This window comes from Apostichopus japonicus, chromosome 11 (assembly GCF_037975245.1).
Source record: "Apostichopus japonicus isolate 1M-3 chromosome 11, ASM3797524v1, whole genome shotgun sequence".
NCBI lineage: Eukaryota > Metazoa > Echinodermata > Holothuroidea > Aspidochirotida > Stichopodidae > Apostichopus > Apostichopus japonicus.
The window spans coordinates 22,412,497-22,435,883 of NC_092571.1; the positions used below are offsets into that span (position 1 = coordinate 22,412,497).

The 23,387-nt window shown below is 39.1% G+C and overlaps 3 protein-coding genes across 8 annotated transcripts in view; 1 reads left to right on the forward strand and 2 right to left on the reverse strand.

The window, feature by feature from the left end:
• Positions 1 to 85: 85 nt before the first annotated feature.
• On the forward strand, positions 86 to 21,252 carry LOC139976510 (arylsulfatase B-like). Its single transcript, XM_071985341.1, has 8 exons — positions 86 to 176; positions 13,964 to 14,253; positions 15,294 to 15,480; positions 16,255 to 16,451; positions 17,427 to 17,634; positions 18,073 to 18,322; positions 18,487 to 18,650; positions 19,046 to 21,252. Exons 2-8 carry the CDS (start codon positions 14,011 to 14,013, stop codon positions 19,309 to 19,311), a joined length of 1,515 nt encoding a protein of 504 aa, XP_071841442.1. The 5' UTR covers positions 86 to 176; positions 13,964 to 14,010; the 3' UTR covers positions 19,312 to 21,252.
• LOC139976409 (uncharacterized) lies at positions 4,146 to 8,499 on the reverse strand. Its single transcript, XM_071985120.1, has 4 exons — positions 8,452 to 8,499; positions 7,678 to 7,821; positions 6,381 to 6,714; positions 4,146 to 4,354 (listed from the first exon to the last, which is right to left on the reverse strand). Exons 1-4 carry the CDS (start codon positions 8,497 to 8,499, stop codon positions 4,314 to 4,316), a joined length of 567 nt encoding a protein of 188 aa, XP_071841221.1. The 3' UTR covers positions 4,146 to 4,313.
• The window catches only part of LOC139976513 (tRNA (cytidine(32)/guanosine(34)-2'-O)-methyltransferase-like), an 11,904-nt gene continuing 8,977 nt past the window's right edge, over positions 20,461 to 23,387 (reverse strand). For all 6 annotated transcript variants that reach the window (XM_071985344.1, XM_071985347.1, XM_071985348.1 and 3 more), the window contains exon 11: positions 20,461 to 22,762. In XM_071985344.1, coding sequence (XP_071841445.1) covers positions 22,520 to 22,762 — 243 coding nt within the window. In that variant the 3' untranslated portion in view covers positions 20,461 to 22,519. The remainder of the gene's footprint in view (positions 22,763 to 23,387) is intronic.

Here is a 23,387-nt window from a genome sequence, read left to right on the forward strand (position 1 = left end):
TGTATATTGAACCAAATAAACCGTATAAATTAGTGACAAGAGAGATAGAGAAAGAAAAAAAGAATTATGAATAACATTGCATCACTTTCAATTAGTGGTCCAACCGTGCGCCAGATGACAAGCGTCACCTGACATTACGAACAAAGCCAAAACACGAAAGTGTGTCAATTCCGGAACTGTGTTTGACCGGACTGAACCTGGCCGACAGAGCTAGCAAACAGCAAATTATACTCTAAAGTAGGTATAATGCGGTCATCTGGCAGTAACGTGACAAACCATGTGAATGATGAAGGCAAAGTGGGTAATATAGGATAGTATACAGTAACACTTGGAAGAGTCCACGTTAACGTGTTTTCTATTTATGCAAGTGCGTTGATTGTCCAAACAATTCAAATTACAATTCTCAGTACTGGCGTACACATGATTGACAAGGTGGAGAAGGGGTGGGGAGGGGACTTTTTTCACGAATGATTCAATACAAACCTTAATACTACCCGAAGCAAGCAGAACAGCAAAAACTGTGCACTTCCAATAATTGCTAAGTAAATTAAACAGTATCACAATTTTGTCTAATTAAATGACCATCATATATGTATGCAAGGCACATTTTTCTTTAGTTTTGTTGAGTTTTCATGACAATCGAAGTGGGTCTACTATCAGCAGCAGGCGGATTCCGGCAGCGCCCTTATCGGCTCAATGCAAAATAATACACTAAAGAGCGAAAACAGCAAAAATGACAACCCCCATTAATTGCTCAATTTAACCCCGTGATAATTTTTGTGCCATCAAATGACTATCATAAATGAATGTAGGGGACATTATTCTTTCATTTTCATGACTTTTCATGACAATCGAAGGGGGTCTACTATCTGCAGCAGGCGGATTCCGGCAGCGCCCTCATCGGCTCAATGCAAAAATACTACACTAAAGGGCGAAAACAGCTATAATGGCAACCCCCATTAATTGCTCAATTTAACCCCGTGATAATTTTTGTGCCATCAAATGACCATCATAAATGAATGTAAAGGACATTATTCTTTCGTTTTCATGACTTTTTTATGACAATCGAAAGGGGTCTACTACCAGCAGCAGGCGGATTCCGGCAGCGCCCTCATCGGCTTAATGCAAAAATACTACACTAAAGAGCGAAAACAGCAAAAATGACAACCCCCATTAATTGCTCAATTTAACCCCGTGATAATTTTTGTGCCATCAAATGACCATCATAAATGAATGTAAAGGACATTATTCTTTCGTTTTCATGACTTTTCATGACAATCGAAGGGGGTCTACTATCAGCAGCAGGCGCATTCCGGCAGCGCCCTCATCGGCTAGTTGCAAAAATTATACACTAAACAGCGAAAACAGCCAAAATGACAACCCCAATTAATTGCTCAATTTAACCCCGTGATAATTTTTGTGCCATCAAATGACCATCATAAATGACTGTAGGGGACACTACTCTTTCTTTTTCATGACTTTTCATGACAATCGAAGGGGGTCTACTATCAGCAGCAGGCGGATTCCGGCAGCGCCCTCATCTCCTACTTGCAAAAAATACTACACTAAACAGCGAAAACAGCCAAAATGACAACCCCAATTAATTCTCAATATATGTAGGGGACATTATTCTTTCATTTTCATGACTTTTCATGACAATCGAAGGGGGTCTACTATCAGCAGCAGGCGGATTCCGGCAGCGCCCTCATCGGCTCAATGCAAAAATACTACACTAAAGGGCGAAAACAGCTATAATGGCAACCCCCATTAATTGCTCAATTTAACCCCGTGATAATTTTTGTGCCATCAAATGACCATCATAAATGAATGTAAGGGACATTATTCTTTCGTTTTCATGACTTTTTATGACAATCGAAAGGGGTCTACTACCAGCAGCAGGCGGATTCCGGCAGCGCCCTCATCGGCTTAATGCAAAAATACTACACTAAAGAGCGAAAACAGCAAAAATGACAACCCCCATTAATTGCTCAATTTAACCCCGTGATAATTTTTGTGCCATCAAATGACCATCATAAATGAATGTAGGAGACACTATTCTTTTATTTTTATGACTTTTCATGACAATAGAAGGGGGTCTACTATCAGCAGCAGGCGGATCCGGCAGCGCCCTGATCCGATCCATGCAAAGTACTACACTAGGAGCGAAAACGGCCAAAATGACAACCCCAATTAATCGCTCAATATAACCCCGTGATAATTTTTGTGCCATCAAATGACCATCATAAATGACTGTAGGGGACACTACTCTTTCTTTTTCATGACTTTTCATGACAATCGAAGGGGGTCTACTATCAGCAGCAGGCGGATTCCGGCAGCGCCCTTATCTCCTACTTGCAAAAAATACTACACTAAACAGCGAAAACAGCCAAAATGACAACCCCCATTAATTGCTCAATTTAACCCCGTGATAATTTTTGTGCCATCAAATGACCTTTCTCAATGCATTTAAGGGACATTATTCTCTCGTTTTCATGACATTTCATGACAATCGAAGGGGGTCTACTATCAGCAGCAGGCGGATTCCGGCAGCGCCCTCATCCGATCCATGCAAAGTACTACACTAAACAGCGAAAACAGCTAAAATGACAACCCCATTAATTGCTCAATTTAACCCCGTAATAATTTTTGTGCCATCAAATGACCATTCTCTATGCATTTAAGGGACATTATTCCCTCGTTTTCATGACTTTTCATAACAATCGAAGGGGGTCTACTATCAGCAGCAGGCGGATTCCGGCAGCGCCCTCATCGGCTTAATGCAAAAATACTACACTAAAGAGCGAAAACAGCAAAAATGACAACCCCCATTAATTGCTCAATTTAACCCCGTGATAATTTTTGTGCCATCAAATGACCATTCTCTATGCATTTAAGGGACATAATTCCCTCGTTTTCATGACTTTTCATAACGATCGAAGGGGGTCTACTATCAGCAGCAGGCGGATCCGGCAGCGCCCTGATCCGATCCATGCAAAGTACTACACTAGGAGCGAAAACGGCCAAAATGACAACCCCAATTAATCGCTCAATATAACCCCGTGGTAATTTTTGTGCCATCAAATGACCATTCTCAATGCATTTAAGGAACATTTTTCTCTCGTTTTCATGACATTTCATGACAATCGAAGGGGGTCTACTATCAGCAGCAGGCGGATTCCGGCAGCGCCCTCATCGGCTAATTGCAAAAATACTACAATAAAGAACAAAAACATTAACAATGACATCCCCCATAATTGCTGTGAGACTTAACTATGTTGTTTGAAAGATAAGTTATTCGAAACGGGTTAACAAATTACTATCACCAACCGTTGTGGAGTTATCAGCGTTTAACCGAAATTGGATAATTGGAACCGTTCACTTTAACTTTGAAGTTGCCTGAAAACTAGAGCTGTGGATGTAAAAATTGCCCCAATCGTCTTTGTCGTTTATTGATCTACGAATTTATATTTTAATACTTTTCCTCTAAGTGAGGGCGCTATTTCATACAGCAATTTCCTATTTAATGAAATCATTAGAAATTTACGCAGGATATGTAAAATGTTTTTCCGTATCTGATGAGTGTATTTTAAAGTAAATTAAGACTCAGAATACTTTCTTATTAAGTGCACTTTATATTAAAGTAAAGTAACTACTAATTTAACATACTTTCTTTAGAGATGCCTTGGCACAAATTAATTCATGACACCATTAATACAAAATGTATGCGGTGAAAGTGTTGTGAAAACTTTCATAATGAACTACTCCGGTCTTCTACATAATCTGCATACACCATCCTATTGGCAGCCGTCGGGGAAAAGAAGACAACACTGTGAAAATTAGTTTTCAAACATGCTTTCGGAGGTGGGGGATGTTGAGCCCATTCCATTTTAAAGTAGGTGTCTAGAAGTGCATGAGTGTCGTAGTTGATTACATTTGTCATTTTTCTTCTGTAAATTTAAAACGAGGTGGGAGGGGGGGGGGTGGGTTGCACAATACATCCATAAAGGTGAATTTTCAAAACCTCCCAAAAGAAAGAGATTCTGTAGTAATTTTGTAATAGACAGAAAATGAAATGAAAAAGACATACTCAAATACACTCAAGAAAGATACAGTCGACGAAGTAATAAGCTTGCTACAGTTGCATTTATGTACAACTACTTTAATTAGTTCTTGCCACATACGCCATGCACGTTTCTGGCTTTATGTACATTACACAAAATGAAACTCGTTTCAACTTCTAGGTGCTGTTTTTTCTGCATTATTTAAAGTAGCACACCTTGTGAGGATACTCACATCATAAAATCAGGCACAAACTATCCAGGTATACTTATTGAAACCACATCTCGGGAGCATGCTGGATGAGGAAGATAACAAATATTCAACATATTCATTTCACGGCAGTACATTGCATGATGGGAAATATTCGTTTCACATAAAATTTGTTGATCAAAGCCTTTGTTTTTCTGTATTATCTAGACACACACGTAAATGGCACGTGTAAACACTTGGGTGTCTGTTTTTTTTTTAAGTTTACTAAATCTAACCTGACACGGGGTGTTGTAAAATTCCGATGTCAAATAATGCATAACATTTAAGAAACAGCAAACATTTTGGTTGTATTTTTTGTGATATTATACCATGTAATAACCGTGCAGAAAGATGAATGAGGATGGAGGGCCCAAAGGCAGTCCAAAAATGAAATAAATGCAGAATGTAAACCACCTCCATAAATTCTACGATCTTCTTTTTTTGCGTCGTTATTATTCTTCGCAAAGAACTATAGTCTTTGAAGATAGTTAAGATAGATACTTTGTGAAAAGAGAAAAGCAAATTACCATAAACATTATACTAGCATGAAGAAAACCTTCTTAAACATGTTTTCCTACCCACCCTGCAGGTTAGACCAGTAAACCGGTCTTAACTGAAGTCCTGCCTGTAAGACAGCTGATATTTGCAGACCTCATTGTAGCTTTTAATACGGTTTCTCTTAGTGTAATTTTCGATCTTAAGAATAAAGTTAATTTTACAGTAGAAATACACAGGACTTAAATGATTAATTCAGCGTGTTTACATGTACGATGCTTGTTGCAAAGTTGACATCAGAGTAAACAAGGTACTATATAGACCAAATAAGGTTAAACAATTTTGCCATTAAATTACCGTCATAATCGAATGTAAGGGATATTATTGTTTTGTTTGTTTTGTTTTGATAATCAAATCGGATGTTTTTCTTTCGGTTACAAACGCTGGCCACACATACAACACACTACAAGGGGTTGCTCCCGTATACATAGCGCAGATGCTTAGTTTATAGTTTGACCTCTTATGTATTGATCATGGAAGCGCCTAACTACGGGAAAGTATTGTTGTCGCTATGCGTCGTCTCTCGTAAGGTATATCATTCCATTTGACGTCTTTATTCAAACCCGTTGCGCTTTCGGCCAAGAGGCAAGTAAATACGCCGCAGTCACTCATGTTTCCTTGTTTGGCTGCGTCAGTTTTCATTCGAAAACACCATTCATCTAGATTAAGAGATCTCTCAGTATTTGCGATCAATAAAAATTGTTTGATATGGTCGAGGTGTGTTTTGTTGTTCGTATTATTAAGAGAATCGTAGTAGACAACCTCGCGCTGAATGTTATCCACCACCACTAAAGTCCAATGAGAAACAGAATTTATGGGAATTAATAAGAAATCTTGCTGAAATATATCGGAATTGCTACACCACCTATAAGCTTTGTCGTACCCATCGTTCAACAGGCTAGAAAAAAAGAATGTTGAGAAGGGGAATACCTTTGTGTTTAAAGATTTCTGAGCTGCCTCTGATAAAAGATTAAGATAAAAGTTAATGATATTGTCGTTTAATCACCCGTCCGGCTCCATCAGCAACTTCAAGTCGTTCACCATAACGTTAATGCCAAATCCCCTGGTCACGGGTCGTCGTTGTGGGTCAAATAGGTCTTCGGCTACCTCGTCCTCCGTCGTCAAATCGATAATATCATCGGCACATTCTATATTTTTCTCAATGTTTTCCGTTGATCGATCCTGCTCAATAACAGGTGAGCGATTGTCATGTTTACCTTCTTTAGTTATCTGTGAATGTCCAGTGGTATGGTCAGATGTGCTAGTAGGGTTGCATACTTTCTCGTGGTACATGTCGTCCTTGGTCTGGGTTTTGCACTTACCAATACCGCAATAAAATGTTACATTAAAACCAGACTTTACCGTTGAAGGAATACGCATACAGCTGTAATGGTACCATTCATCACATTGCTTGCAATGGATGTACTGTCGTTTGTTATCATAATACGTTTGACAAGTGCAATACTTTCTTTTCATATTAATGTCGACCCAATTACTTGAAAATCTTACTGGCTTACGTTTCCTCTTTTCCCTTGGTTTCGTTCTTGTTGCTCCTTCTCCCGATTCTACCAGTAATCGTATGTTTCCTCTGTTATTACACCATATGCTCCGGAGGACCTTCACTGACCTCTTGAGATTTTTTGTCGACCAGCCCAGCTCCATAACGACACTCTCCCAGAAAGCTTTTGATGGTGATGAGGTAACCGTCACCTTTTTTCTCACTGACGAAATTGCGGCAGAGATCTTGGCATACTCGGTACACGCAGGTCGTCCTCGCTTGTGAGCACCGCCCTTTAGCTGAGAGAAATCCCTTGTCGGTGATCGTTCCAGGAAATGTTCGTGTGACTCTTTCTATGAAAGGATAAATTGTATCGCAGGTTATTTATCATTTCGGTTCTTGTTTCGTACCACATTCGCATGACTACACAGCAGCTTCACTTAAATGAAACAAATTTTGCACACATTGTAATAAATGATAACTGAAAATCAGGTAAATACTGCTTTCATGCCGATAGTATACGATCATTTCTTCTCCCTTTCAGGCTTCAGGGCGTAATAGACGTAATAAAAAGAATATTTCAGTGGGATTTGAAAGCAGCTTCTAATTGTAACGCTGCCTTCGTCCTCGGATGTTATGCTGATACATGCAGTGAATTCACCTTTACTTTCGGAGAAAGATAAAGAAGGGATAGGGCATATTCCTCTGGGCCGAAAACATGCAGGGTTAGGGTATGGATTGAAGCTGAAACACTTAATACCAGAACCGGTTCTCTGTGTTTGCATCTGTTTATGTACTAGTACGTACAACGTGAAATATGTTACAAACACTGAACCCGGGACCTTGGTGGAGAGCATGGCTCGCGCTGCTATAAATTTGCGCCGTGACCTTGACGGGGGACTCTATAACCAGCGCCGATATAAACTTAGCGGCTCACATTGACTCGCGCCGCTATATATGACCTTTTGCCGCGCACCGACTAGCAACGCCATGATCGTGGCGGCGCACAATCACAGCTCAGAATTCAGGCGATCAAGTAGCCAGTACAGCAGAGGGAAGAGAGGGGGAACCACGCGACAACCACGTTAGCCTAACCGACGCGCCCTTCTTCACTACAACTCACCTCCCGCACCCAAAACACTGATCCAAATGTAATTCCAATTGCAAAAGCCAATGAAAGGTCTAAAAATTTCATTCAATACGAAGCGTTATCTTTATGGTAGTGAACTGACTCTAGCCACGCGTTGATAATCAAAGTTTGGTAAAAGAACCTCGTTGGGAAACCACTAGCATTCAATTGATAAAAAAATGCTCACCGGACGTTCGTCGCCATGATTCTGAGTTGGCCGTTTGAAGCGAATTGGCGTTGTATTAAACCCACTTGCCGTAATTGCGTGGTTCCATTGAACCTCCAAGCAATCTTCCTTTCCACCAGTGCGTTCTCCCATTTCCGTCGTTACCTGGGATGAGAAAGTTGAGTATAGGTCGATACATAAACAACCACACATATTATATATATATATATATATATATATATATATATATATATATATATATATATATATATATATATAATATATAACGCGTGAAACTCCGAGTTACAACTACTAGTGTTCCACTAGTCTCATCTAGTATCAACATATATGAATATATATATATATATATATATATATATATGGGTGTGTGTGTGTGTGTAGATATAGCAGCAGTAACTATATTCGTTAATTTAAAGTAAAATAGGGCCTATATATATAGAACAACGACATTTCAGATGAATTATAATTTGTACAACTTTTGCGATTGGGCGCTCCCAATCTACGAAAAGCATGTATCTCCTATGAAACCAGTTAACTTTAAACATTCCTTACTAAGACCAATTAAAGGCAAAAACTAGCTACCAAGTGATATCAGGTTTATTAAATGCATTTCTCTGCGCATTCCGTATGGGTTTTTTCACGTAATGATATAGACATGATAAAGTAAGAAGATGGAAATAACATAAAATGAAAGCCACGATTTGCTCTGATTACTTACGGATATGTAGGAGGTTATTTTTTCTTCTTGTTGCTTGATAAGTCACCCCATCATACCTCTACATCCTCGTCATCTGGCGTTTGGTATCGCACTTTCGTTAACATTGGATTTATTCATTAACAACTAAAATATCGAAAAGAAACGGCTTGCTCCGCTAGGGGAAAGTGCTTCCATATTACTGACTATCTATTTTAAGTATTTAGTGTAGCACTATCTGTTCATTGAGCTATTGAGGGCGCTGCCGGAATCCGCCTGCTGCTGATAGTAGACCCCCTTCGATTGTCATGAAAAGTCATGAAAATGAAAGAATAATGTCCCCTACATTCATTTATGATGGTCATTTGATGGCACAAAAATTATCACTGGGTTATATTGATCAATTAATGGGGGTTGTCATTTTTGCTGTTTTCGCTCTTTAGTGTATTATTTTGCAATGAGCCGGTGATGGCGCTGCCGGAATCCGCCTGCTGCTGATAGTAGACCCCCTTTGATTGTCATGAAAAGTCATGAAAATGAAAGAATAATGTCCCCTACATTCATTTATGATGGTCATTTGCTGGCACAAAAATTATCACGCGGTTAAATTGAGCAATTAATGGGGGTTGTCATTTTTGCTGTTTTAGCTGTTTAGTGTAGTATTTTTTGCAAGTAGGCGATGAGGGCGCTGCCGGAATCCGCCTGCTGCTGATAGTAGACCCCCTTCGATTATCATGAAATGTCGTGAACATGGAAGAATAGTGTCCCCTACATATATTGAGGGTGGTCATTTGATGGCACAAAAATTATCACGGGGTTATATTGAGCAATTAATGGGGGTTGTCATTTTTGCTGTTTTCGCTCTTTAGTGTAGTATTTTGCATTGAGCCGGTGAGGGCGCTGCCGGAATCCGCCTGCTGCTGATAGTAGACCCCCTTCGATTGTCATGAAATGTCGTGAACATGGAAGAATAGTGTCCCCTACATATATTGAGGGTGGTCATTTGATGGCACAAAAATTATCACGGGGTTATATTGAGCAATTAATGGGGGTTGTCATTTTTGCTGTTTTCGCTCTTTAGTGTAGTATTTTGCATTGAGCCGGTGAGGGCGCTGCCGGAATCCGCCTGCTGCTGATAGTAGACCCCCTTCGATTGTCATGAAATGTCGTGAACATGAAAGAATATGTCCCTTACATATATTAAGGGTGGTCATTTGATGGCACAAAAATTATCACGGGGTTAAATTGAGCAATTAATGGGGGTTGTCATTTTTGCTGTTTTAGCTGTTTAGTGTAGTATTTTTTGCAAGTAGGCGATGAGGGCGCTGCCGGAATCCGCTGCTGCTGATAGTAGACCCCCTTCGATTGTCATGAAATGTCATGAAGATGAAAGAATAATGTCCCCTACATATATTGAGGGTGGTCATTTGATGGCACAAAAATTATCACGGGGTTATATTGAGCAATTAATGGGGTTTGTCATTTTTGCTGTTTTCGCTCTTTAGTGTAGTATTTTGCATTGAGCCGGTGAGGGCGCTGCCGGAATCCGCCTGCTGCTGATAGTAGACCCCCTTCGATTGTCATGAAATGTCGTGAACATGGAAGAATAGTGTCCCCTCCAAATATTGAGGGTGGTCATTTGATGGCACAAAAATTATCACGCGGTTAAATTGAGCAATTAATGGGGTTTGTCATTTTTGCTGTTTTCGCTCTTTAGTGTAGTATTTTGCATTGAGCCGGTGAGGGCGCTGCCGGAATCCGCCTGCTGCTGATAGTAGACCCCCTTTGATTGTCATGAAATGTCGTGAACATGGAAGAATAGTGTCCCCTACATATATTGAGGGTGGTCATTTGATGGCACAAAAATTATCACGGGGTTATATTGAGCAATTAATGGGGGTTGTCATTTTTGCTGTTTTCGCTCTTTAGTGTAGTATTTTGCATTGAGCCGGTGAGGGCGCTGCCGGAATCCGCCTGCTGCTGATAGTAGACCCCCTTCGATTGTCATGAAATGTCGTGAACATGAAAGAATATGTCCCTTACATATATTAAGGGTGGTCATTTGATGGCACAAAAATTATCACGGGGTTAAATTGAGCAATTAATGGGGGTTGTCATTTTTGCTGTTTTAGCTGTTTAGTGTAGTATTTTTTGCAAGTAGGCGATGAGGGCGCTGCCGGAATCCGCTGCTGCTGATAGTAGACCCCCTTCGATTGTCATGAAATGTCATGAAGATGAAAGAATAATGTCCCCTACATATATTGAGGGTGGTCATTTGATGGCACAAAAATTATCACGGGGTTATATTGAGCAATTAATGGGGTTTGTCATTTTTGCTGTTTTCGCTCTTTAGTGTAGTATTTTGCATTGAGCCGGTGAGGGCGCTGCCGGAATCCGCCTGCTGCTGATAGTAGACCCCCTTCGATTGTCATGAAATGTCGTGAACATGGAAGAATAGTGTCCCCTCCAAATATTGAGGGTGGTCATTTGATGGCACAAAAATTATCACGGGGTTAAATTGAGCAATTAATGGGGTTTGTCATTTTTGCTGTTTTCGCTCTTTAGTGTAGTATTTTGCATTGAGCCGGTGAGGGCGCTGCCGGAATCCGCCTGCTGCTGATAGTAGACCCCCTTTGATTGTCATGAAAAGTCATGAAAATGAAAGAATAATGTCCCCTACATTCATTTATGATGGTCATTTGCTGGCACAAAAATTATCACGCGGTTAAATTGAGCAATTAATGGGGGTGGTCATTTTTGCTGTTTTAGCTGTTTAGTGTAGTATTTTTTGCAAGTAGGCGATGAGGGCGCTGCCGGAATCCGCCTGCTGCTGATAGTAGACCCCCTTCGATTGTCATGAAATGTCGTGAACATGAAAGAATAGTGTCCCCTACATTCATTTATGATAGTCATTTGATGGCACAAAAATTATCACGGGGTTAAATTGAGCAATTAATGGGGGTTGTCAGTTTTGCTGTTTTCGCTCTTTAGTGTAGTATTTTGCATTGAGCCGGTGAGGGCGCTGCCGGAATCCGCTGCTGCTGATAGTAGACCCCCTTCGATTGTCATGAAATGTCGTGAACATGAAAGAATAGTGTCCCCTACATATATTAAGGGTGGTCATTTGATGGCACAAAAATTATCACGGGGTTAAATTGAGCAATTAATGGGGGTTGCCATTATAGCTGTTTTCGGTCTTTAGTGTAGTATTTTTGCATTGAGCCGATGAGGGCGCTGCCGGAATCCGCTGCTGCTGATAGTAGACCCCCTTCGATTGTCATGAAAAGTCATGAAAATGAAAGAATAATGTCCCCTACATTCATTTATGATGGTCATTTGCTGGCACAAAAATTATCACGCGGTTAAATTGAGCAATTAATGGGGGTTGTCATTTTTGCTGTTTTAGCTGTTTAGTGTAGTATTTTTTGCAAGTAGGCGATGAGGGCGCTGCCGGAATCCGCTGCTGCTGATAGTAGACCCCCTTCGATTGTCATGAAAAGTCATGAAAATGAAAGAATAATGTCCCCTACATTCATTTATGATGGTCATTTGCTGGCACAAAAATTATCACGCGGTTAAATTGAGCAATTAATGGGGGTTGTCATTTTTGCTGTTTTAGCTGTTTAGTGTAGTATTTTTTGCAAGTAGGCGATGAGGGCGCTGCCGGAATCCGCCTGCTGCTGATAGTAGACCCCCTTCGATTATCATGAAATGTCGTGAACATGGAAGAATAGTGTCCCCTACATATATTGAGGGTGGTCATTTGATGGCACAAAAATTATCACGGGGTTATATTGAGCAATTAATGGGGGTTGTCATTTTTGCTGTTTTCGCTCTTTAGTGTAGTATTTTGCATTGAGCCGGTGAGGGCGCTGCCGGAATCCGCCTGCTGCTGATAGTAGACCCCCTTCGATTGTCATGAAATGTCGTGAACATGGAAGAATAGTGTCCCCTACATATATTGAGGGTGGTCATTTGATGGCACAAAAATTATCACGGGGTTATATTGAGCAATTAATGGGGGTTGTCATTTTTGCTGTTTTCGCTCTTTAGTGTAGTATTTTGCATTGAGCCGGTGAGGGCGCTGCCGGAATCCGCCTGCTGCTGATAGTAGACCCCCTTCGATTGTCATGAAATGTCGTGAACATGAAAGAATAGTGTCCCCTACATATATTAAGGGTGGTCATTTGATGGCACAAAAATTATCACGGGGTTAAATTGAGCAATTAATGGGGGTTGCCATTATAGCTGTTTTCGGTCTTTAGTGTAGTATTTTTGCATTGAGCCGATGAGGGCGCTGCCGGAATCCGCTGCTGCTGATAGTAGACCCCCTTCGATTGTCATGAAAAGTCATGAAAATGAAAGAATAATGTCCCCTACATTCATTTATGATGGTCATTTGCTGGCACAAAAATTATCACGCGGTTAAATTGAGCAATTAATGGGGGTTGTCATTTTTGCTGTTTTAGCTGTTTAGTGTAGTATTTTTTGCAAGTAGGCGATGAGGGCGCTGCCGGAATCCGCTGCTGCTGATAGTAGACCCCCTTCGATTGTCATGAAAAGTCATGAAAATGAAAGAATAATGTCCCCTACATTCATTTATGATGGTCATTTGCTGGCACAAAAATTATCACGCGGTTAAATTGAGCAATTAATGGGGGTTGTCATTTTTGCTGTTTTCGCTCTTTAGTGTAGTATTTTTGCATTATGCCGATGAGGGCGCTGTCGGAATCCGCCTGCTGCTGGTAGTAGACCCCTTTCGATTGTCATGAAAAGTCATGAAAATGAAAGAATAATGTCCACTACATTCATTTATGATGGTCATTTGCTGGCACAAAAATTATCACGGGGTTATATTTAGCGAAACATTGGGGTTGTCAAATTACCTGTTTTCGCTCTGTAGTGTAATACTTCTGCATTGCGATTTTATAAAATACCTTATTAAATCATATTCAATCCTCATCATTTTTCAGACCATCAGTAATATCCAAGCATAAAAAAGTAATGTGATGACTCACAAAATCTCCCCAAAATCAATAAAGCAGGTTAGTTTAGGGTTATTTTCCGAAGTTTAACCTCTCAGGTCGACGTACACTAATCTAACTTTTTAGTGATACGTCAATAACCCCGGAGTTTATTTTCCAATCTCCTACGAGCAAAAAGACGAAGAATATCTAACATCAATACAAACTTCACTTGTCAATTGAGAAATTGAGCGTAAAGAATGAGGTACAGTTTGCGCTTTCTTTTAATTCCTTAAAATTAACAGACTAAAAACTTCGCCAATTTTGTCTATTTCCCCTGTCCCTTCGTTCTCAAAAGCATCTCACTTCGCATGGTAACGTTTTTGCTGTTAACAACATTTACCGCATATTTCACATAATTTGCGGTCAACCTTTGACCCCAAAAGCCAACCTCCGCGGCTACAGTGTTGAACTTTAGCGACGACGTTTTTTTTCGAGATACCTTCCTTTGCTTCCTTGGAATGCTCGATTGTCTGTGCAACCTGCATGAATTCAATACCCTATTCGAGGTAGACGCTGTTCATTTTCAGCGATCTGTCAGAGGTCTGTTGGCCAGCTTCAGCCCGGTCTGTGTTTGGGTTGAACAAAATCAACTACAAAGTCGAAGTAGCGAAAATGCAGTTCATATCACTTGTTGCTGTTTTGCTTGTTTTTGTCAACATTTCTGTTGCAAAGCCTCCTCATATTGTTTTCATTCTCGCTGATGATTATGGCTTCCACGATATAGGGTATCATAACAACAAGGTTTTAACACCCAACCTTGACACTTTGGCCTCGACTGGTATAAGACTAGACAACTACTATGTTCAGCCGATATGTACGCCCACAAGAAGCCAGTTGATGAGTGGTCGGTATCAAGTGAGTGAAACTTGCATCCATCCCAAGGGTGAAAAAATGAAAAAGAAAATACGATATGAGTGATGACTCACTCAAGCTAGGCCTATACTCAGTCAGATTTTCCAACTGACGTAGATATTTCTGCTAGTTTGGTTCATTTTTAGCTTGATATGTGTTAAATTCTTATGTTCGCATATAATGAGTGGACAAACCAACCCTATGCAGCATGGTGGGTTCGGTTCTGGTGCAATTAAAGGTTTCCAGAATAGACCCTAAATACACAACAAAGTCAAACCATGGACACTCATGCTTAGAACTGACAAATTTCACTCCTTGTCTATTAAGTAGGCTATATTTGTCTTATTCTCACATAGCCCACTGTAGGTTATTGTAATGTTATTGAATATGCATTCATATGTACGTGTGCAAACGATGCACTACATTATATAATCTGCACCTGTATGCTAATGAGCTGTGTATTTGCATATTGATATATAAGTTAAAGCATGCCGTTTGCTCGTCCTTGTTCACCCTGTCTCTCCATCTGTCAACAAGTAACCTTGGACATATCGTCCTATATGTCCTGTACAGCATGATGTAACGCAATAAATAATAACATGTTATATGTTAATACTCTACGTCGACTGTGTTCTACTTGATTGTTTGAAAGAACTCATATACCTAAACAAGGAAACATGACAGTTATGTAGCTTTTGCAATGTGGTAATGTTTATGTTGACAAAAAAACCTAGGCCTATGAAACTCTAGGCAATTTCTGGAGGAGTATTTGTATGGCAAAGTCTACAGAAAAAGAGTGTGATGCATCTTGCATTCACTTGGATAATCTCAAATGAGTTACAAATACAAAGTTACCATGCTTATTAGTACAAATTTATATAACAAATATGTGTGGTCATAGTATGACTCATGGTGTAAATGTAGCAATTAGTATCCGTCTCACAAATATTCACAGTCTCATTCAATATCATGATATTTGCACAGAATTCCATCATCTAGACTGTTGGCTTAATAATACAATGTTTCATAAATTTCTCATGCAGATTCACACAGGTTTACAACATGGTATCATCTGGCCACCGCAGCCTCATTGCCTGCCCCTCACAGATCCAACATTGGCTGATAAATTGAAGGAGGCTGGATATGCAACTCATGCTGTCGGGAAGTGGCACCTGGGAATTTATAAAAAAGCCTGTTGGCCAACACAGCGAGGTTTTGACTCCTACTTTGGTAAGAAAAATTGAGCCTATTTTTACAGGTGTGTCAAATATATACACAAACTTAGAATGTTAACTTAAACTGTTTGTTGTGTATCAGTTGCAGTTTATACTGTCAACACATCTTTTTGATGAACTGCTCAAGGCCGCTCAATAAGGAGACAAGTTTCAGATTATTGGCTCAGCTGTTGCTGTCATCATTTCTGTCATCATTCCATTCATATTGTGACCGACTTTCTATCATCTTGCATATTTTATCTTGAAACATAGTCCATGAAACATAGTGATCCATGGAGTCTGTATAGAGCTTATTTACAGCCTGTGTACCTGTTGCAGCTTCTCTTGCCATATTCCAACTCGCACACTTCGTTCCTCCAACAAACTGTATTTAACTGTTCCTAAACCATGCTAGAAGACCTATGGTTACAGAAGCTTCAAATACTCTGGCTCTTATCTCAGGAACAAGTTACCAGATCACATTCGAACATGCTCTAAACTTTCTACATTCAAAAGTCTACTTAAGACCCATCTTTTCACTTGTTCTTATGTAAATTAATCTGCTTTCTTTGTAAAGCGCCTTGAGCAGTGACTTTTGTCTACTGATTTGGCGCTATATAAGTCTCATTTATTATGATTATTATTTAAAGAAACTTTTCAACACATACATAAACTTTGTGGCATTAACAAAGATATATACTGATGGAACATCTGATTTCACTCATGGTCTCAACTAGTTGTCCATAATGTAGAGTATTAGTTTAAGTGTTGCATTTTGTTTTGTTTTCAGGCTATTTGACAGGTAGTGAAGACTACTATACTCATAGCAGAGGCTGCGGAATGCCAAACTTTCCAACATGTAAGAAATGGAATGGTCTTGATCTTTATGAAAATGAAGAACCAGCCTGGGATTACAAGCAAAATTACTCAACATTTCTGTTTGTTGATAAAGCTAAAGATGTGATCAGCGCACATGACAAAACCAAAGTGAGTAAAACTGATTTTTTATATCATTCTTTTCGATTTGGGTTTTGATGATAATTGTATCCTATGCAATCATGATGGCATATATGTGTGTGTGTGTGTTTAAATTTGAATTGAATATGAATTTATTGTCCCAATCGGAAATTTGGCTTACACAGGTCGTAAACGAAAAAAGGAACAATAAAAAGCAATTTAGTATAAGTATCAATAGACTGCGATACACATACAGTAATACAAACAAATATGCAGCAAGTCCTACAAATAAGAAACTTATCTTCTCACTTGTGAATTAAATATATGGATAGAATTAGGCACAAATGAGTATCTGTAGCGGTCCCTAAGTGTACATGGTGGGCATAAATGCAGTCCAGAGCGGTTGTAATTATAGTGCTCAAACAAAGGGTGTGTTGGGTCTTGCATGATATGTTTCAGTTTATTGCAGACCCTCTCATGATACAAGTACTCTAATGATGGTAATTGAGCACCGATTACATGCTGAGCAACTGTTGCCTTGTTTGTAAACATATCTCTAGACAGGGAAGCTTGTACAAATGTCATACTTGAATAAAGCAAAGCCTATTGTTTTTGAGGACAAAGATCACATAAGGGAACCTTCAGGTATTGGATCTATAAAGGAATAAAAATAATTGCATCTTCGAAACCGCAGTTGTAATGTCTCATTTCTTGCATTTGCATGTGCTCCAAGACAACAACATTTAAACTAAGATGAAAATTAATATAGCGTATAACGATTGATCAGGAGAAATATTACTGTTCAATTCTTGAATAAAGCAATGTGGTTTGGTCTGATTTACGGGGAATATCTTGTAATCCGGCGAATATGTTAAAGCTTATCCCTAGCAACCTCCTCATTTCTAACTCTTCTCCATTTTCATGAAGTATTTTTAAATATAATTAAGTATTTGAATGCATTTTCACTTTGTTTCATTGTCTTCAATTTGTCACTTTTTTAATTAGCCCATGTTCCTGTATCTACCATTCCAAGCAGTTCATGGCCCTCTACAAGTACCACAGAGTTACAAGGACCTCTATCCAAACATCACCAACAAAGCCAGACAAACATTACTGGGAATGGTGACGTGCATGGACGAAGGTATCGGTAATATCACCCAGCATCTGAAACAGGAAGGTTTATGGAATGACACTGTTCTTGTCTTTTCCACAGGTAATTGTAGCCAAAGTTTTCTAAGGCAATGAGTAGACAATCTCTCAGATCTTGCAAAAGAATGTAGATGTTTTAATGTCGTAGGTTTTGCTTTTAAATATTGGTGAGGGCATCGTTGGTCAAATGGCTAGGGCAATGGACTTGTGATGTCAGGATTGCAGGTTTGAGTCCTGGCCAGATGATTACATTGTGTCCTTGTTGGACAAGGCACTTTACCTCCATTTCCTCTCTCTCTCCAGGTGTATAAATTGGGACCTGCGAGGTAACTTGTAAATATAATTGTGACAAGCTACCAATTAACACATGGTTCCTGTTACTATTCCCAGTCACTTGCGAAATTTCTTGTTGGTCTTCTTGTTGCTTTTGTATGTTCTTTAATCTCTTTCTTAATTACCCATTCCTTACTCCCTTGCTAACATACTAGTGTCTTTCTCATAGATAATGGCGGTCAGATTTTGGTCGGAGGGAGCAACTTCCCTCTCAGAGGATGGAAAGGTAGTTTATGGGAAGGTGGACTTCATGGAGTTGGTTTCGTGTCCGGAGGTATCATTCCCGAATCAAGAAAGGGAGTCTTCAGTTCGGAATTAATCCATGTATCTGATTGGTTCCCGACTCTTGTCAAGGGTGTCGCAGGATGGGATCTGAATGGTACATCTTTGGATGGATTCAACCAGTGGCCTACAATAAGGTAACCCCATTAATACTCGTTCTCGACTTAAGTTTCTCCAAAAAGTTCAACGACAAAAAAAGTTAAGACTGATTAGTCTCCTTTTATTATATTGATGTATCTGATAATATATGACAAGAAACAATGCATTTTCAAGATTTTTTACCCCCTTCCATTTTGAATAGTCAAGGGGCATCCTCACCACGAATGGAACTCCTGCACAACATAGATCCCATATTCAACTCGTCCTCAAAGCCGTCCATGACAAGGAAAGAGCCGGTCAGTTTCGATCAGAGTATACGAGCAGCTCTCCGTCTGGGAGACTGGAAAATAGTGACAGGAAATCCAGGTCAGTGTTCTTAAAAGTTGACAAACAAATAAGAATAAATAAAATAAATAAATAAAAAATAAAAGTTAATAAGTCATACTGTATCCTTCCAATAAAAGAAGGACTTATTACTGTCTGGTTCATGTTTGACTTTTTAATCAAGTTTAGTTTTCCTGAATATTCCATTCCATTGATAGTCATAAAGAGCTCAATCATCGTACGAAGACACTTAAATCGGTAAAGGTGTTGGCAAGTCGAACGATTCCATAGAAACAGGTTCAATGGAAGGAGGAATGGACACCATCCTCTCACAGGATAATATTGTAAAGGATTGGCTCCCTTGAAAGTGCCTTCTTACTCAATCTATGGCTCTTTTATACGTCGTATTTATAATCATGGGTCTACTTCATTTCCAGGTAATGGGAGCTGGATTTCTCCTCCTGAGGACGGAACACCCTCTGTTCACCCCAACGAGCCCGCGTCCAAAAATTTGTGGCTTTTCAATATTAAACAAGACCCTTACGAGTACTTTGACCTCTCTGAGAGTCAGACCGATATAGTCAAGGAGCTGTTGGGGAGATTAGACTTTTACTACAAAGGAGCTGTACCCGTCGAATACCCCGATGGGGACCCAAATTGTGACCCCGCTTTGCATAACAATACGTGGTCCAGTTGGGAGTGAGAGAGATTCTGTACCCATTCCAAACGGCGATGAAAGTATATTAACAGCTCTGCAGATGGAGATCAAGTATCTTAAAATGATTTGTATGCTAAATAAATATTTTTAATATTTTATTTTTCACTGGGTAAAAACTGCCTGGGATTTTAAGTGGGGACATGGACCTAACCACACATTTCCCGGCATGTAGGATGGAGAGACCCAGTGAGTCCCCCCCCTCCCCCAAAAAAATCTAATGTAAATGTTCTTCACTTGCCAAGGAAGCCGCTAATTTGTCTCTTGTGTGATGTTATTGTACCATTTAAGGAGATGGAATGTTTTAGTTTTTCTGTCTGTGTCTTCATTTTGATATCAAATATTTGAATGTTGAGGTTGTCGAGAATGGTGGTGTTAACAAGTTTATAGAATTTTCATAATGAAAGTAGTTGAAAGAAGTGTTGCTACCAATGAATTAGACAAAACACTGTAGAAAATGGAAACACAAGTGTCTCTGTGATGTCAATCGTAGACATCAAAACCATATTTCCCATATGAATAACGATGTTAGCTTAGCTGTCCTGATGATGGTAACGAAGGGTGGGGGGGGGGGAGGGGGGAGGAAGTTTATCAACAGTGCTTGAATTCCCAAGTGAATAGAGTTTGGTTTAACTGAGATGGTGGTGCTGATTGTGGGGGAGGGGGTTCTTCATAGTCCTTCACTTCCCCAAATGAATAAAGATTTTTGGCATAGCTGTGTGAAGGTGAGCGGGAAGGAGGGGGTGGGGGAGTTGGATGGGTAGATATTGTTCTTCAATTTTGGTTTATGTGTATGTTTGGCTTTATTTCATCTAACACTGAAATCATTTTCTTCCTAATATTAAGCAATAAACTAGTAACAATTAATATATTATCTAACTTTTATAGTTTTAACTTTGTGATACCAAAGCCTGCTGGATTCTTGATATCCCATCTATGTGATAATCATGAGTGAAAGTCATCTGTTGACAGTACCTCTACAGAGAAAATTAGGTGAAGTGTGTGACAGCAGCCATTTTCTTTGTTCTTGATTCCCTTTTGCTCCTAAATCATGGATAAAACCTATCAATAACATCATTTTGTTCATTGGTGAAGTAGAAAAAGTTAAAGAAAGAAAAAGAAAAAACATTATGAGGATCACTGGTCAACATTTTAAGAAGATCTCACAATTCTGTGTATACCAACCAACAAATAGCACGCGACAAAGAGAAAACATCGCTAGATAGGCAATGCACAGTTCCTGTTACATGCATTATACTGCAAAAGTATATAGTCTTGAAGACATCATATCATGGTGAAATATTAACTGTGGCTGAATAATTGTCTTTACCAAGGCATGATTTTGAATTTTTGAAACCTCTTCCAGAATGTACTCATATTTAAGTTGTTATAATTATTTTTACATCATTTTGGTATCACCTGAAATAACTTCTGTTTGTCTAAATTCACTGTCATCATACCAAGTCTTTCACAATAAATGAACGGGACATAAAAAATTGACATTGTTTTTCTTTTATGCTTGTTTATTGAATATTTCGTATTTCTCAACATTTACAACCCTCTCATGTGCCCGGAAATCACATCCCATTTTCACCAAATAAATTGATCAAAATATTGCTCTGCACATAAATGATTTTTTTATGCCAGCCTCTGAAGCAATGTCTTCACCACTAACTGCACTGACTGTGCCATATATACATATTACATGGCCACAGAATATTGTGCAAACTTGTCAGTTGCGCCAGTCTAATACACAGTATAAGTATTGTAAGGGAAGCAAGTAGAACAGATGAATGATGGGTCAAACCGCTCCTACAATAATGCCACCCAAATTGTGTCAGACAATATCAAAATATTTTCATCAGGAATGTTCTTACAGATATGGATATCAGCGTCCATACAAAAATTACCTCAAAACTATCGATGAAATCTCAAAGTATGTGCACTGATCATTTTTTAAGTCTCAGTACGTGTTTGCTAAATTGAAACTGAACTTTCTAGCTTACTGCACTAAAAGCTCAGTGAAAATGACACCGTTCTATGCAATTTCCATTTCAATATTCATTATTTTTATTGATTTACCTGTCGTTAAACAATTTTAGCTGAATAAAATTCGCTAGATTTATAAACGAGTCCATAGATTCTACCAACTTCAATCAAAATTTGCAAGCCCCGCCCAACAGATCATGGGGCAATCAAATCTCTTTGTTTTGTTTACGACGTTAGGCCTAGGGCTACAATACTTTCACTTTTGTGGCTAGCCTGTGTTAGGTCCCTTCTCTTAAACAGTATCTTTCTTTACCAATGTAGCTTGCAAAATTGTGTCATTTCCTTCAATTGCAATGAAGAAACGGGTGTTTCCAGATGTTTCCTCCGTGGAATTGGGTAAAAAAAAGTGGAAGATACAAGTATACAGGTTACATTTGTGTAATGAACATGCTGATACCGGCGGCAGCAGTGATTTTACGGTAAACCGTTTGCGCCATAAGTGTAACAGAAAATAAATTTCGATTGCGACAGCCTTTCTCCATTAAACCCACCTGGTCAGAGGGCATTTAGAATGAGAAATGTTGAATCTGCTTCTGAAGTTTGTTTTCCAAATTCATACAGCAAACACGTATTGAGGCTTTAAAACACTGGGCCTCTTTTAAAGGGTCATTATCTATACCGCAGAATTTTTTTTTTGACATGACTATAAGCACACAGAAGGAAATTTACCTTCAGTCTGTGTTGTTTCATCAATATTTGGTATTATACCAGTTTCTGTTTTTGATGGAAATTTCAAATACATGTAATTACTGCCCAGAGTAGTAGTAAGTGGATGAAACATTTGATTCAAGATGTTATGAGAGAGGTGTACAAAAGCTAACTGTCCTCGGACTAGTTGTTGTGACTAAAAAGTGGATCCTGAAAATGTTTTGGTGAGTGGCAGGGAACTTTTGGAATGTTGGAAAACTTATCTAGTATGCAGAGCTTCCCGATGAAGATTGAGCTAATTCTTTAACATCACTTCTATAGTCCATGTTAGTTTTCTCGGGTTATGAGCATCAACTCTGAGGAATGAGGATCTGGTGGTTCGTGGCTCAGTCCTTGTGGAATGCAGTGTCCCTAAGAGTTTGCGGACCCCTTTACTGTACGATCCAAAATGCTGTGATTGGTTCCACTTGACAGTCAGCGCTCTCCCTCAGCCCGATCCCTAATCGACATGACGTTCATTTTCTCCTTGGGAATTATCTGTGGGATTTACTTCATCTGTGTCAACTTGGTCTTCTGTGATTGAGTCGTTTTCTTCAGAAACCATGGCGGCAGCCCCGTCTGCCTGTAGTTCCGAACATTTTTCTAGCAGGTCCTTCTGTTTCAAAGCTTTTGCAGTTTTGTACGGAGGATTTATTGGAGCTTGGGTCGGTGGTAAAGTGGTGTAACCATCTCCTGGCTCTAACTGTAATGAAAAGGATCATGTTATAGTCTGTGATGTTTCCTGTGACTTGAAAGGAAAATCATCGTGAAATTGTTTGCTCAAAACGTTTGCTCAAGACTTAAAAGTGAAGCAAAATGATGCATCACTTCACTTGTTAATTGGTACAAAAATATTCAGTTAAATATTCAGATAAATAAAAAATAAATAAATAAAAAAAATAAAAATAAAATAAAATAAAATAAAATAAAAAATAAATAAATAAAAAAATATTCAGTTAAAACAGCCTTGCTCAGTTCATGACACCATCATTGAAACCTTTCAGCAGAATTTGTCACTGAATAATAAGTAACATAAATGCCGTAGATTGTATTGTGATGTTTTGAAAAGTTACTGGATATTTGAGCATACATAGCCTGGTTTACATCACTATGAAAGAACTTTAAATATGATGCAATAAATACATTCAAGATCCTCTGGCAAGGTGACCATATTTTTTTCCTGGAATTCCGTGCACAAGATAGTTATGTTTATGATGATTTTCATGTAAATTACACTGTATAAAATTATTCAGCGATCTGGCTTGCCATAACACCCAGTTAGGACAATTTTTTCTATACTGTCCTGTCATGTCCTGCTTCAGAACACT

What these genes read in the sequence shown, in the direction of transcription:
- LOC139976510 (XM_071985341.1), top strand. Translation starts at nt 14,011, where the DNA reads ATGCAGTTCATATCACTTGTTGCTGTTTTGCTTGTTTTTGTCAACATT. An exon ending in AACCAGTGGCCTACAATAAG is followed by an intron (nt 18,323 to 18,486) that starts GTAACCCCATTA and finishes CATTTTGAATAG; the next exon opens with TCAAGGGGCATCCTCACCAC. An exon ending in AATAGTGACAGGAAATCCAG is followed by an intron (nt 18,651 to 19,045) that starts GTCAGTGTTCTT and finishes CTTCATTTCCAG; the next exon opens with GTAATGGGAGCTGGATTTCT.
- LOC139976409 (XM_071985120.1), bottom strand. Translation starts at nt 8,499, where the DNA reads ATGTTAACGAAAGTGCGATACCAAACGCCAGATGACGAGGATGTAGAG. An exon ending in CAGATGACGAGGATGTAGAG is followed by an intron (nt 7,822 to 8,451) that starts GTATGATGGGGT and finishes TTCTCATCCCAG; the next exon opens with GTAACGACGGAAATGGGAGA. An exon ending in ACCAAGGGAAAAGAGGAAAC is followed by an intron (nt 4,355 to 6,380) that starts GTAAGCCAGTAA and finishes TTCCTCATCCAG; the next exon opens with CATGCTCCCGAGATGTGGTT.